Source organism: Echeneis naucrates, chromosome 5 (assembly GCF_900963305.1).
Source record: "Echeneis naucrates chromosome 5, fEcheNa1.1, whole genome shotgun sequence".
In the NCBI taxonomy this organism is placed as follows: Eukaryota; Metazoa; Chordata; class Actinopteri; order Carangiformes; family Echeneidae; genus Echeneis; species Echeneis naucrates.
The window spans coordinates 8,877,530-8,892,124 of record NC_042515.1 but is presented as its reverse complement, the minus strand read 5'-3'; the positions used below and the strand labels follow the sequence as shown (position 1 = coordinate 8,892,124).

The window sequence follows — 14,595 nt, the reverse complement described above, 5'->3', positions numbered from 1 at the left end:
CACAGCAACGCGTGGGAGAAGAATAGTTCTGTTCCTCGTGGTTTTAAATGACTAACAGCTGATTGACAAAAAAAAAAAAAAAGGCCATTCACATTAAACTCATGGTTTCTATAGGTTATGCAAACACACTCAACTTCAGAGATAATGAAAAGTCTTTAGAGTTTGATGACTTTTTTATCAAAGGGTAATTTGGAGAAAACCCAACAGCTACAGTGTTAGATAAAGTGTAAATAGAGGCAGAAAGAAAGAAAGAAAAAAAAAAAACATCAGAAAACGTCCCAAACATTTCTAACAAGCCAGAGCGAAATTAAAACTGTTGATAAATATGTTGGTAGAGCTTTAGATTTCTGCCTGCACTTTACAGCAATAAATTTGGACATAAGAGGAATTAAGAAAACACCGCAGCAAATGCAACTTCTGAGATAATTTTAGGGGATAGCAATTTCATGAATACTTTTACTACAAACAGTACAAACTAAATAAAAACTGAACATGTGTACAGCTTTAAATTAAATATAAATAAATATGGAATAATGATGTGGTCTTGGGACCAGTGAATGATCCATCCATTTTCTACGATTTCATGACATAATTGCCATAAAACCTGAAGCTTTTATTCAGGCTTCACCTGTTGCATATATGTATTTAATTATTAACCAAATGTTAAGTCTGTGCCAAGTCATTAAAAGAGTACTTCCAGTGTAATTTATTTCAAGGCCCCTCAACACAAATTCATGTACGTCTTTACTATACCCAGTAGGCAGCAGTAAATATTTTATCAGTCATTTGCAAGTCTTGATCCCAAACGTGATCGGGATTTTTCGCTTGCTGAAAGTGAAAGAGCAGCGATAGCTCCTGTCCTCTCTTAGGACACACACACCCTTCACTCTTTAATCCTGACTGGTTGATCAGGAGGTCAATAGAGAGAGTCTGACAGGTGGTTGATTGAATAACCATCAGTCTGTCAGCAGACAGTCATCTTATCTGCTCAGATAGCACATACCTAAGTAAATACAGGACATCACATATCTGCATTTTGGGGTTAAAGGTCAGACACCTCAGTGGGTGATGAGGTGCTACATCTGAGTGCATGTGTGTGTGTCAAAGGGATAAGACAAAGCTGTATCTCCTCTTGATAGCCCAAAGTAACCCTTGTTTCGTGTCCTTCGCAGCTTGTATACAGGCTTCTACAGAGCAAGATGCTCCTTCAGTGATTCACCCCCATCAGAACTTTGGTTTCGGCCTGAGGTTCATAAAGAAAGCGGGGGAATTAGTCATCTCCTAAACCGAATCAATTTGGAACAGCTGCTGCATTCGTACACCCACTTTAATTCAGCGCTGACACACTGTAAATCTTAAAGCCTTACCATTCTGCAGTATAGGAAATAATACAACACATAGCTGCTTTTATTTAAGGACAAAGAGCAAATAAATCATGTTGATAATGTTAAAATAGAGCAATGAGAAAGACTATATATTTCTTTCAAACCTGAACTAGAAGTATAAAAATAGTTGCTACAGTTTTATCATTATTATTATTATTTATTTTATTTTTTTTTTACACTGCCATGCTCTTGGATGACATGACAATAACTAAATATCTCACAGATGATCCCTTTCAGACAGGTTTCTTTTATGGATGAATAACATCTCAGAATCACAATCAGCCTCTTTCAGACGATATGAATTCACGTTAGTTATGGTTCAGATGAAACTGCTCTTCATAGGAGCTAAAACTAAGTGATGAGTAACGGGTCAGACATTTGAGTGTTTAATTTGAAGCTAGCCTTCCTTCATCCTCTGCTCATCCTGTGTCATATCAGAAGCAGGTGAAGTGTCAAGATTCCAAAAATCTTTGTGAAAGCATTAATATTGAACTTGCTAGAGGTGGTAGGATGTCAGTAGAGGTCACTTGGTTTGTTATTCCTCTGATAGTCTAAGAAGTGGAAACATAATATGGATTCCAGGTATCTCAAATACATCCTGTAAGATATACCAAAATACAAAACTGTTACATTAAACTGTGCACATTAACGAGTCTCCTCATGCAATACTCACTTGAGCAATGTATTAATCCCCGGCATTGATCCCGGCTGGAGATAGTCCCGTACAACCACAGTGTTAATTGCAGTTCAAATAGTATTTTCTAAAAACTGCAGCACATGTCCTTCTTATTATTATTTTTTTTTACTATATATTCTTGCCCCTTTTTTTAAACAGTTACGTCATCAAGAAGAAAAAACAGGCTCCCCCAAATCTGATTTGGGGGAGGTCAGTGGATACAGAGACAGACTAAAGTAATGGGGGATCAACGTGTGTTCATGTTTTGCCTTGTTGTCAAAGACAATTATACACAATATACCTGAAATATCAGCTTCCAGAGCACATATTCCATTTGTATAAACTCAGAGATCCTTCTGAGGTTTACACTGAAACATTAAATGTCAGTGTTGTTATGTTAGCTTTCCCTATCATTTGTATATTTTTGTAAGAAAATCTGAAAATCAGCATGAAATATGAAACGTGCACAGGTGAAAAAGAAATATCAATAAAGTGAGCCCAATTTTCACAATATTTAGTGTTTTTCAGCAATGCCTAAGTTGAAGTTTTCTGATCCAAACTAATATTTATGAATAATAATAGAGATTATATGAAGTTTAGCATCTGATGTTCTGGTTTGATACCCACTGTCACTGTCACATGAGACAAACAGCACAGCCTACTGGTTACCTACAGCACCACACCATTTTTTGTTTTTTTTTCCATCTTTCTATTTCTGGTCCCTTTGTGTCCCAAGTCATGGGGGAGATGGTGCAGGGCGTGAGCTGCCAGGTCAGGAATGGTGGAATGCTTGCCAAACTGATAACACATACACTCCCACACATTGTAATGTGTGGCAGAAGAGCAAGCAAGGAGCGGGTGGGGTGTTTACAGCAAGTGGGGAAGGGGACTGTGATCAGCTGCATGCAGATTTAGAGAGGAGGCCTCAGAAAAAACGTCTGCCTGGAGAGATAGGGAGAGAAGAAAAGTAAGAGAGACAGTCAAACAGATTTGAGAGAAACAGAAATAAGCCAAAGATGGCAGAAAAAAAAAAGACAGCAGTCAGTGCTAACACCACCAGAAGGAACACATCACAAGTGATCTTATTTCCGATAAGAGTCTACAATGGAGTTAGTTGTCTTTGGGAACTACACTCTGGGGCCAAATTTAGACTCAACAGGACACAAACTTCAGCAGCTGTAAAGGAAAAATATTTAGATTTAATTGAGATGTATCTTTATATTACACTGCGCTGAGAAAAAAAAAATTATTAACATGAAAGAATGCACTAGCAGGAACACACAAAAAAGGAAACCAAATAAAACTGAATAACAGTAAACATATTCGACTTAAGTGAAACCCCTAACCAGAGATAATGTAATTCCCCTTTCTTAAATAGGTTGTTCCAGAAACAGTATCTTCAGAATTGTATGATCTTTAATTCTTGGCTGGGATTTATGAAATAATTCAACCAACCTAGAAAAAAAGTGCTGATCTGAGACAGATGCTGATTGTTGGTTATTTTTTCTCTCAGTGAGTGTCGGCAACAGAATAAAAATCTCTCCCTGGATGGCTTATGAGTCCACGCAGCCACTAAAGTCTGTCTCACTGATGTAGACAATAATAAACCCAAATAAACAAGAAATAAAAAGGTTACTGTCTCTCACTTATTTTCTACTATGTTTTATGTGGGAAATGCTGTCCAGCCAGAGCCACAAGTCGGAATTGATTGCATGACAACAGCAGTCATGGTGATGTGGTGATGCAGAATGGGAAAGCTTAAGCTGTCAGGCTTAATTTGTCAAGGTTGTGTTGATTGATTCCAGCATGGACCAAAACATACCTGAAGATGTGTTTCCACAAGCTTTAATGCTTGGGCTTCTCAGAATACTCCAAGAAGAGACTAGTATCTAAAAGCCCTGGAGGTCTTGAAAAATGTAATTTTGAAGCCACAATCATGCGAGATGTGACTTTGCCACTTGTAGCACAGAAGTAGTGCTTGCCAATGTGTTTGTTTATTTGGGGTTTTTTTTTTTTTTTTTGGTCAAATACAATAACAACTACCCGGTAGCACTTGGACAGGTTTTCCAGAGAATCCTTTGGAAAAAGAATACTTTTTAGATGTAAAAGGTTGAATGTGGCATGATGTGTTGAGCAGCAAATGAACCACACAATCATGGGGGTGTCCCTCTGTTTTTCTGCTCTCTTACCTGCTCCGGACTATTAGCTGGCTGAGGCCTCTGGCTGCAGGCTGCAGAGTTTGGCTGGGCTCTGATTGTCACAGACGTCAGTTCTGGGTATAGAATTTACATTCAGACACATGCTACCCGACACACTAGAATCACAGGCGGCCGCAGCATCAAGTAGTAGCAGGAGCAGCAGTAGCAGTGACAGCAACGAGGAAGGAGGAGGGGCAGTGGTGGAGCACAGAGACACAGCAGTAGTGAGGGAGGCAATTCAGTGAGCTTCTAGTAACTGGTTTTAAAACACAAGTGGGATAAAGGCATGCAGGTTGAATGCACTTAATAATGTTCTTTGCCCATACTGATAGTGGATTAAGTTGCTTCCAGCTTTGGCATTCATTTACAGCCATTAATCTGTAACTTAAAACAATTTAGGACTTTAAGTCGAAGCAGAAATGTTTCTAGGCCATGATAAAATGCTGCAAAATAAACCCTACAATGTTACACTTTTTCAAGCCTGCAGGAAAACAACAAATAGCAGAAGGAATTGTGTAGTAATCTAACCAGGTTCCCCAGTCTTACCTGTTGTCATTGATATCTGTGGTGTTTCCTGTGGACAAAAAGAGGTGCATAAGGAGGCAGGCAGGTGCACAGTGAGGTGCATTGTGTGGGTGTTGGTGGTGACTAAATCAGTGAAGCTGTGGGTTTGTCACAGAAACAGTCCAAAGCCATTTAGGACATATGAATTTGGAGCAAGCAGCTGCGTAATGTGTTCTCAAATCTATCATTCCATGTAAAAACAACTTGGATGAGCATTTTACTGATCCCTTGCCCCGATCAGGAGGAAGGTTAAACCTATATGTCTAATGAAAGATATACTGAAAGATTTTCACTGACTCCAACCAGCCACTGTTGATGTTTTTGTAACTATCCACCACCTCTGCCTGCAGAGCTCTGACAGTGGCATAAAAATAGAAGCTAGTGGAAAAATACAAAAAGCCAATTTATGGCTGGTAAACCTGGTGAAGAGGATGTCATTTCTTCAACTTCAAAAGTTGCTTGTAAATATCCAGAGAGCTTCCTTGCAAAGCCTCTCAAAAAATATCTTAAAAGTTAGAACAACAGTGCATCAGACCAGCACATATATGGAGAATGGGCTCTCTGGATCGTAGTTACAGACTGTGGAGCCTAATGAACTGAATGAATTCTCCAAAAGTGCTTATACAATCCTTCGATGCTCACACTCTTCCTAAACTACCCTGACATTGATCAGTTTCACAAAATATTCACTTGGCTTGACACAGCACAATGACACCCTGGCATAAGAAGTTTCTGTTGCCACTAAATGTACAGCAAGTAAGAACCCTATGCCAATTTATTTATTGGTAATTATGGAAGCAAGTTGGCATAACTTGTAGCACAGTTTGATGAGTTAGCCATTATCAGGGCACCTCATGCTTCACAGATTGAAGTTGACACGTTTAATCTCTTAGGTAGAAAACAATATCTGTAAAAAAAACGCCAAGGCTACACATCTAAGAGGTATGAAATATGGGGTGCAGGATTTTTACTCTTTTCAATGAGCCTTCATTGAAACTGAGGTCATAGATAAATTGTCTTCAGAGGAGGATAACCTTCAGAAGATGCTCAGAGTATAAGAACTAAATCCAGTTTTATTAAAATCCTTTAAGGGGTCACTGTGATCAATCAGTGATGTTAAATATTTAAGCAAAGGCAAGAAATGTTGAAACAGGCTGACATACTGGCTCTAACTCGGTGTCTGATTTTTATTGGCATTCATGGAGATACTAAGCGGTTCGGTGGCATTATACAGCTTTACAACTGTCATCGCTGGATCAGAGGCTGGGGTGGGCACTCAGCCTGTCTGGCTGGCTATCTGTCTGGCTGAGTAATGACACTGGCGTGCTTAATCTATCTTCTACAGAGTCTGTTGCTGACGGGAACAGGTAGACCCACAGTTGCACACCAATTTGGAGGTGCTAAATAAATCCTTAGGCAGCTGCAGTACCCCTGAATGGCCTGCTTTTTCTCTTGGCAAATTTCAGGTAATAACAGTCTACATCCCATCAATATATGAAACACTTATTCCAAAGACCACTGACTAACACTCACACCCTGCTACTCACTTATCTGTGGCTCAAAGAAATAAATCCTCTGAGTACAAAAGGGATATAAAAATTCCCATCAAACTAAAAAACAAAACAAAGCAGCAGGTAGAATTGTTATCATAGCAGCAGCACTGTAAACCAGTTTAACAGTGAGCATGAAGCAGCATTCACTCATAATTGCTAGTATAATGACAATCCTAGAAGCAATCATTAAAATAAATAAATTTATCCTTGTTGATTGTGATCATAACATCTCTCATTATTGTAACATGCTGCCTCACCATTTTCTGAATCCAGCATCTCTGCAGTGTTAGTGTTTCCTTGACCTGCTGGCTCAGCTGGAAGCCTGTAAACAGCAGACAGAGACCAGCATGTCAGTGTCACTGTAGTAGTTCTGTGCCAAAGTCTTTATCTTTTCATGTCAAAAAGACATCACAAAATTCAAAGCATCTTAAAAATAAATAAATAAAAAGTTTGTAAAACCTTCAATTGTGGGTTTTACACGAAACAAAATTTCCTTTCCATGCCTATCTTTGTTAATGCCCTTATTTATTGACAACAAAGATCCTCCATTCAAAACAAAAAATCCACACACAAACAAAATTATCATTAAAGCATGTAGCCTAAATTAAAACAATATTAAAGAGGAGACCGGAAGAAAACAGTCACCTGGAACCAAAGTTTGAAAATAATGACTAACATCAGAAAGTTAATTAGAGCGGACCAATGAACAAACTTTTAAAGAGGGAGGCGGCAGGTTAGTGAAAACAGATCACATGACATGGACCACAAAAGCTGGTGATAGATAGAACATGATGTTATTTGAGATGAGCTAATTAAATGTGAAAATTGAGAGCTTTGTGTTTTTTATTAGCATTAGCATTTTTTCAGGATGACCAGCTTGGGAAAAGGTTCCCAAAGTGTGAAATGACCGGAAAAGTTTGTTTCAAGTGTTTCAGGATACCATGTCCAATGTCAAGTAGATGAAATTGGGCTAAAAGCTTCAGGAACATTATGGGCTTGTGGAGGTGGACTTTGACTTACAATGGGTCCAAACTAGTATCTGGTGGTGTCATAATATCCATACATTACATCCACCAGTGATCGTCCGTAGTGTGTTGACTTACATGTTGTTGTCGTTGTCATTGTTTTGGGAGTCGAGGTGTTTGCTCTGGTCGGAGATGGCCTCAGGTAGCCTAGGCTCATTCTCTGGAGATGTAGAAGAAGCAGCTGCTTGTTGGTAGTTGCTGTTGTGTAAAGCAGCCTTGCAGAAGGAGGCGGGCTGACTGTAGCCTCTGATGAAGAAGGGGTTGGTGGGAGAGCAGGCTGGGTAGTGGCCTGGACGAACAGCCTTGGCTGAGGGAGATAACACAAGATTCATCCAGAAAACCAGACTTGTTTATTAAAAGGCTTATCGGCCCACAGTCCACTGTGGCACAGAATAATGCATTTTTAATGTGAATGGATTACTGAGAATATATTAATAAATGGAGCAATAGCACCAATACAAAGATATGATCTTCAGTTTGTGAAAGTAAAAACTCTCCCAAAGCAGTAGCTCAAATTTCTTACAGCAGCAGATGTGCCTCTCATTTATTTCACAAAGAAATTAAAGCATAGAAGAGTAATGATGAACTGAGCGGGTGATTGAAATGTTCCTCTCACCAATTGTAGTTCTGTTAGAAGAGCATTGTCATTGTGTTTCATAAAGTTTAGTATTTTGGGCAAATAAAGAGAAGTGACTGTCTCATTTTACAGTTATCCAGATGCACTCATTTTCCATCAGTACCCAAATGAAGTTCCTGCACCGCAGGGGTGAACCTGACTTTCTGGTAGTTTTAAGCAATGGATATAAAAACAAGATTAAGTAGAGAGAAGTCTCACAATTGCACTCAATTACTGTGATGATTGCACTCACTTGTTTTGAAAAGTAATTGAGTAAATGAGAAAAACTGTTCTATGAATTGCTATTAAATTTTGGTAAAAGATTTAATTAACAAATTGCAAGAATAGGAAAAGAAATAATGTCCTAAACAGCAGCACTAGAATAATTCATGGCAACAACCACAAATGGGATTGTACTGTCTATATACTGAATCGAGACACTTTGTAATCAACATTTTATCTGATTACATATCTTCAACTATAATGACAAATGCATGGCATGCAAAGTAGCGTCCAGCTCACTATATCTTTATTAGTTTTATTTGGTGAACTTTTGGTTTTGTTACCTATTTGTGCAGCATGTGGTCGGCGAAAGGGATTGAGGGCCTTCATCACATCTTTGATGCGCTCCACCTCCTGTTGGTAGCGGTGACGGTCCTTCATGGCGCCTTCCTTCGCCTCCTTCAGCGCACCCTCCAGTGCCTTAACTCGCTCAGCTGTAGACCGAAGACGCTTCTCCAGCTTTGGAAGCTCACAACGAAGATCTGCATTGTCACGCACCAGCTATAACAAACACAAGAACACGTGCAGGACGCCAAGGACAAGCCACATGTGACTACAGTAGTGACTGTTAGTAATGGTTGTCATTTCTTTAATGATTATTTGACTAAATACATCTGCATAGGAAGTCTACTGTATATATGAGTATAAGTATAATAACAGTAGCTGCGTCTCTACTTCTCCTCACAAAACCTTTTCTAGAATTTGGTGCAAAGTTATTTCCTGTTGATTAACTGACGACATTAATAACATTTGCTGGAATATCTTACTGAATAGAATACCTTAATCAGTAAACAAGTCAAATATATCGACATCCTATATCATCTCTTTCATAGTTACACAGTTTCCTAGGTACCCATTTTAAAAATAACCACTGAATTTAATTAATAATGGGATTTTTCTTTAATTAATGTCTTACTCTTTTTGGGTTCTATTACTGACTATATAATAGTCTAATTTCCACAAAGAAAATAGAAATATTTGAAAAAACATCATATATAGTCTGATCATAAATGAGTGCATAGTGCAGAGCAAAGGAGTAAATATACATTGAATACACCAAGTGAATGAGAGGTGGAGAGTAGGAAGGAGCGAGAGTTTGGCTTAAGCCACAAGAACATCAAGGATTTTGGTCCACTGAATGTTTGGTATTTAATTTGAAATGATAACAGGTCTGTTCAGTGTCTATACAATTTATCACAGAAAAAGGGAGCAAACTAAAATCCTCACTAAAATACCATATATCGGGATTGGAATTGGAAATGAAGAGAGGTCTCTAAGACAAGCTTGTCCCAAACAAAGGCCTTGAGCAGTTTAAATTCATAACGGTCCTAATCACGCTCACGAAAATGCAACATTCAGCCATCTGACCCAACAGTGGTTAGTCAGTCAAAGTCATGGACAATCTGGACCAAACTAAAAGTATGTTTTCAGTACAATATACATTACATTTTTTTTTTACATACATTAAAAATTTTATCACCATATGTATCAGATGGTTTTTGTTAATACTCAATGTGCAGATGCATTGATTTTTACATTGCTGCACACGTAAGCTGTAAGTGGCAAAGGTATATGTGAGAAAGGAACACTTGAAAAGCAGAGCTTGCTAGAACATGAACATGGAAACTAATTCATATCCTGCAAGGGTACTGAGCACAACAGTGAGAGGTTTAGTAGGCTGCAGAGGTTATTTAACATGGAAGGTAGACAGACGATGCAGGAATTCAATCGATCCAACTGAGGTTTGGATGTAGATTATTGGTTTTGTGGCAATAACTTCAAAGGAAAAAGCATAAAATAGACACAGGTCGACAATCGAAATCATGACAGCTGTATGTGTGCAGGCAGATGTTTTGACAGACAGACATAATTGTATTTTTACAGGCGCAATAAAACTCGCATGTAGCCCTGGTGCACTGTCCACTGCCTGCCTTTGGGAGTCTTAACACTTTTCACTGAGTATTTTCTGATTTATGGCCAAGACTTTTGTCTTCTAGTCTCACAGTAGCAGCGGGTGGTGGATGGGAGAGGGCTCTCCCAGCAACAACTTTAGGATTGGTTTTCTGCCTGACAAACTACTGCAGTGCAGCTTTCACCAATCTGTCAGCCTGACTATAGGTGCCATTCTGCAGAACATTTAACATTTCAACATTTAGTCCATGGCTGTAAAGCATTTAGGAACTTAAACTGTGTTTATTTAACATTTTTTAGCATGAGGATGCCATTTTGAGTTTGTGCGTGTCAGCCAAGAAGAGGAGGAAAAACTAAGTGCTTGTGTGCACCTGCATGAGGATGAATTATTTGTGTAAATTATATCCGATTAATAATTTTATGCTGAATGGCTTCCTCTCCCTGAAGGCAGCGTAGTTTGACTCGCGCAGCTCTGTTTTCAAGGATACTTCTGGAGAAGTTTCTGTGGTCAGATGATTGATGGCACCAGTCTAGGTTTTGTGGATTGAAGAACAATGACAGTGCAAGCTGCTCTCTATTATTTTGGCTCACTTCTTTTGTCCTCCTCTGATATTTCCTCACTTTGCTACTGAGAGTCAAGCTTCCAGGCTCAGGTAAACCACACCATTTGTCCCAATATTTAAAGGTGGCAGGCAGGCACAATGTTATGATCTGTGTTGTCAAAATAATTTAGGGCTTCGTAACTGCTATTGAAGTTACCTGTTTGTGAACTTTTGTAAGCTGGTCCAGGTTGTTTTCAAGAAAGGAAATCTTCTGTTTCTGGGTGATATATCCCCCTGTGTCATCAGGCTCCATTTCTGCACTCTGTCAACAGAAACACAGACTGTTATAGTTGTTGAAGGCTAAAAACACCTCTGTGCTGCAGCATTTCGGCTGAGTCAGATGTACTGTGGCAACAAAGGTAAGATGTGGAAAATGGAAGCTTTGGCGTGTGTTGTGAAACTTATTTATGTCTATCTTACTTTTCTAACTCGAGTTGTGAGGTCTTGAACAAAAAGCTTGCGGAGGTTGTGCAGGGTCTGGAGCTCATGAGCCTACGGTATGAGGAGAGAGGAAATGGTGCAGTTAAAGAAAATAGATATTTAGTTTATCAGTTGGGTCGTGAGAATAAATAATGACTTACAACAGTCTCCTCCAGTCCCTTAAGGTCCTGCTTTGACTGCTCATGCCGCTCATGGAGAAATCTAAATACAGAGAAATCTCTAAATGAAATTACCTTTTGCCAAATAATTGCCATGGTCTTACCAGAACAATCCATTAACATAGAAGAAAAGCCAGAATGCACCATTGGCCCCACTCATGGGCTGTTACCCAGCTGCAATCTAATGCAATATGCTGCAAAGGTCAGTCCAAGAGAAGCATATTAGCAGCCAGCTGCTGCCTTATTCCAAAACTACATAATGGATATTCAAAGAGAGCAAGATAGCATGAAAAAGAACCTCTTCTTTATCAAGGAACCAAGAGATGGTTAAAAAGGCCAGCTTCCAGCTTATTTTAGCCACAGTGTGCAGGATGATATTACTCCATGACTATAGGCCCACACAGTAAATAGAATGGCAGTCAGAGCTGCAGAGGAAAATAAATTGACAAAAGGGAGCAAACAGAAAGACATGGAAGATGTGAATCAAAAGGGGCAGCTTGCCCCCAGGACTCCATATGGGGAAGTGTGTGAAAGCTGGTCAGGACTGTAAAGCAGAGACTCACATCAGTTCCTCCAGCTGCCGGCTCTTATGACGCTCTTGGCTCCTGAGATGTTCAAAGTCATCATGTAGCAACTCCAACTCCAGCTGCTGCTTCTGGTTAGAGCTGAAAAAAGTGGCAACTGGCTTACTCGTTGATTCCCTTTATGAGAACTAAAAATCTGCAACTGCTCTTGAAAATCATATCATTTCTAATTAACTTCCTCAAACTTCAAAGGGCACCAAAATAGAATTTAATCATTCTGTATTTTATTTACCCATTTAGAAGAATCATCAAAAGTCGACATTAATTCAAGGTTTTGTCTTCTTTCTTTGATATTTAAGTTGAAAAAAGATTGAGCGAAACAGTCCAATTCACTGGCGTGTACAACATTATATGAAGAGCCACCATTTCTATGTGTATGTTATGGATTTATTTCTGTTGCTACATAACAAAAGAGCTTGAGTGGCCAAAGTTTAGATCAAAAGAAAAACACAGAAGGGTCCAGTCAAGGCAGGCTCATCCTGGTTTAGGATGCTTGGCAAAACTGTGCATGTCTGTGTACGTCACTCTGCTTTTCCTGTTCTGTCAAAGAATCTACAGGTCACACTGTTCCTATTTCAGATTAGACCGTTCCACTTCACTGACATCCATCCATCCAACCATGCATCTATTTTCAAGCTGCTTATCCAGATCAGGCTTTGCCAGCAGGACAAGCAGAGCGGCTCCAAATGTGTTTTCTTTCAAAGAATCCCTGCAGCTGCTCCTTGGGTGTTACAGTCACACCAAAGCCAGCTGGGAAATGTACTGTAGTCCTACAAGAGGGTCTGCCCTGCAGTCCTGTTCCAGACAGTCATGCCTGGTATAGAACATAGTCAAAACAAGGCACCTGAAGGCATCTTATTTCATAGAGCCAGGGGCTTCTCAAACAGATTCAGCAGCAGCCTTCCCACACTGCAGTTTCCTGACCATGTAAATCACCCACATATATTGAAGGGCTAACACTTTTTGAAAACTCAACTATTGACATGGTATAACCCCAATTTCACAATTTTTCCACTTCTTAAGAGGGTAGAACTAAACTTCAACTTTGAGCCTGTAGGCTTCTGACTGAGTGGGTAAGCTGTCTCTTGCCACAGCCCAGTCTCAAATACAGAAGCAAATACACTCCTGGTTGGATTTTAATATTTTGGTGCATTGACATTGATTTCTGTATACTCCTGGATGTCTATTTTAATACTATTTTAATGCTCCTATCCATATTAAGAATCTCTATTTTGAAATACTGACTCAGTTAAATTGTCGATGATCTTCTGCTTCTCATTGATCTCATCTCGCAGGCGGCCAAGCTGTTTGCTGTGCGCCTCACGGTGTGACTCCATCTGCTGCTCCAGAGCCCTCTGAGGTATGGGCAGCAAGAGGGAGTGAGAGACATACACAGGATATATAATGAGAGAGAGAGAGAGTCTAAGAGTACCCAAAGGTAGGAACAAAAGGAAAACAAAAATAACTAGAGGAGAAAATTACACACTCGAGTGCACATGTGGACACACAATGCCACATGGGCATTGAACACACACATAAGCACAGCAGATTGTGTTGTACGCTGGTGACTGAAATGACATGCTAATGTAACTGGGGGGTTTTGTACACAAATATACACACACAAATGCACACATACAAGCTGATAATGAAAACAAACTAATTCTGCCAGCTGTACAGAAGCATTAAACAACATATGCCAGATGCTGACTTTAAGAATGCATTACCAACTAGGCAAAGTGGCCCCAGGCCTCCATGGGCCTAAAAAAGTCATTGCTGTCAGTTAGTTTTTGACCATTTATTTTGATATTTTTGCATAATCTGTGCGTGCCAGGAAATAAAGTCATTAGCAATAAAAGGTAATTCTTTCATTACTTTAGGTTACATCATGATCACATATTTCATGATTACGTATTTCCAATGCAAAATAAAGTGGGTTTTTTTCCCTAATTACTAAAAATAAACTGAAAGACAGAATATCTACGAGCATTCCAGTACAATGATTGATTACAGGTTTTTTGTGCAAATATATAATGAAACTGTTTATAATGTGCTGGAAGCATTGTTGGTGATGCGCAGTAAGACAATGTAAAGTGACATCAACAGGTATTTGTAACAAGTGAAACTGCTTCATTTTACCATGTTGGCAAAAAAATGTATGGAAATCTGACAACCACAATTTTCATCACCCTATCAAGTCATTTACCAAAAGGACATGCCAAATATTTGTGATTTCCAGCATAGTTAATCGCAGGATTTTCTCCGTTTTATTGACTGATTAAAAGAATAGTTTAACATTCTTTTATTTTTTAACTGTCTTGGTTTCATTTGGTTTCTAGCAGATTGATGCAAATTTCATGTCAGCACAATAAATAATTAGGTGCTATCAGCAGCATGTTAGCGTGACTTAAAATAAAGACATAGTTAATCTAGATCTGTCCAAAAGGTAGCAACATTCATCCACCTGGTTGTCACCAGGTTGGAACTTGTTTATAAAAATCGCTGCATATTTGGACCCATAGAGCCGAGTAGAGTAGTTTCTGCATGCATGTGTGACTGCTGGCTATAGGTTCATATTTATCATACTGAAACATATGGATGTT

The 14,595-nt window shown here is 39.1% G+C and overlaps 1 protein-coding gene across 1 annotated transcript in view; it reads right to left on the bottom strand.

Moving 5' to 3' along the window:
- Positions 1 to 2,920: 2,920 nt before the first annotated feature.
- Positions 2,921 to 14,595, bottom strand: part of kif5ab (kinesin family member 5A, b) — a 50,538-nt gene continuing 38,863 nt past the window's right edge. Inside the window, exons 20-30 of the mRNA XM_029502275.1 lie at positions 13,241 to 13,350; positions 11,975 to 12,076; positions 11,394 to 11,454; positions 11,233 to 11,304; positions 10,970 to 11,074; positions 8,584 to 8,800; positions 7,480 to 7,708; positions 6,634 to 6,698; positions 4,806 to 4,833; positions 4,251 to 4,333; positions 2,921 to 3,003 (exon numbers count right to left, since the gene is read on the bottom strand). Of these exons, the coding sequence (XP_029358135.1) occupies positions 4,264 to 4,333; positions 4,806 to 4,833; positions 6,634 to 6,698; positions 7,480 to 7,708; positions 8,584 to 8,800; positions 10,970 to 11,074; positions 11,233 to 11,304; positions 11,394 to 11,454; positions 11,975 to 12,076; positions 13,241 to 13,350 (1,059 nt within the window). The 3' untranslated portion in view covers positions 2,921 to 3,003; positions 4,251 to 4,263. The remainder of the gene's footprint in view (positions 3,004 to 4,250; positions 4,334 to 4,805; positions 4,834 to 6,633; positions 6,699 to 7,479; positions 7,709 to 8,583; positions 8,801 to 10,969; positions 11,075 to 11,232; positions 11,305 to 11,393; positions 11,455 to 11,974; positions 12,077 to 13,240; positions 13,351 to 14,595) is intronic.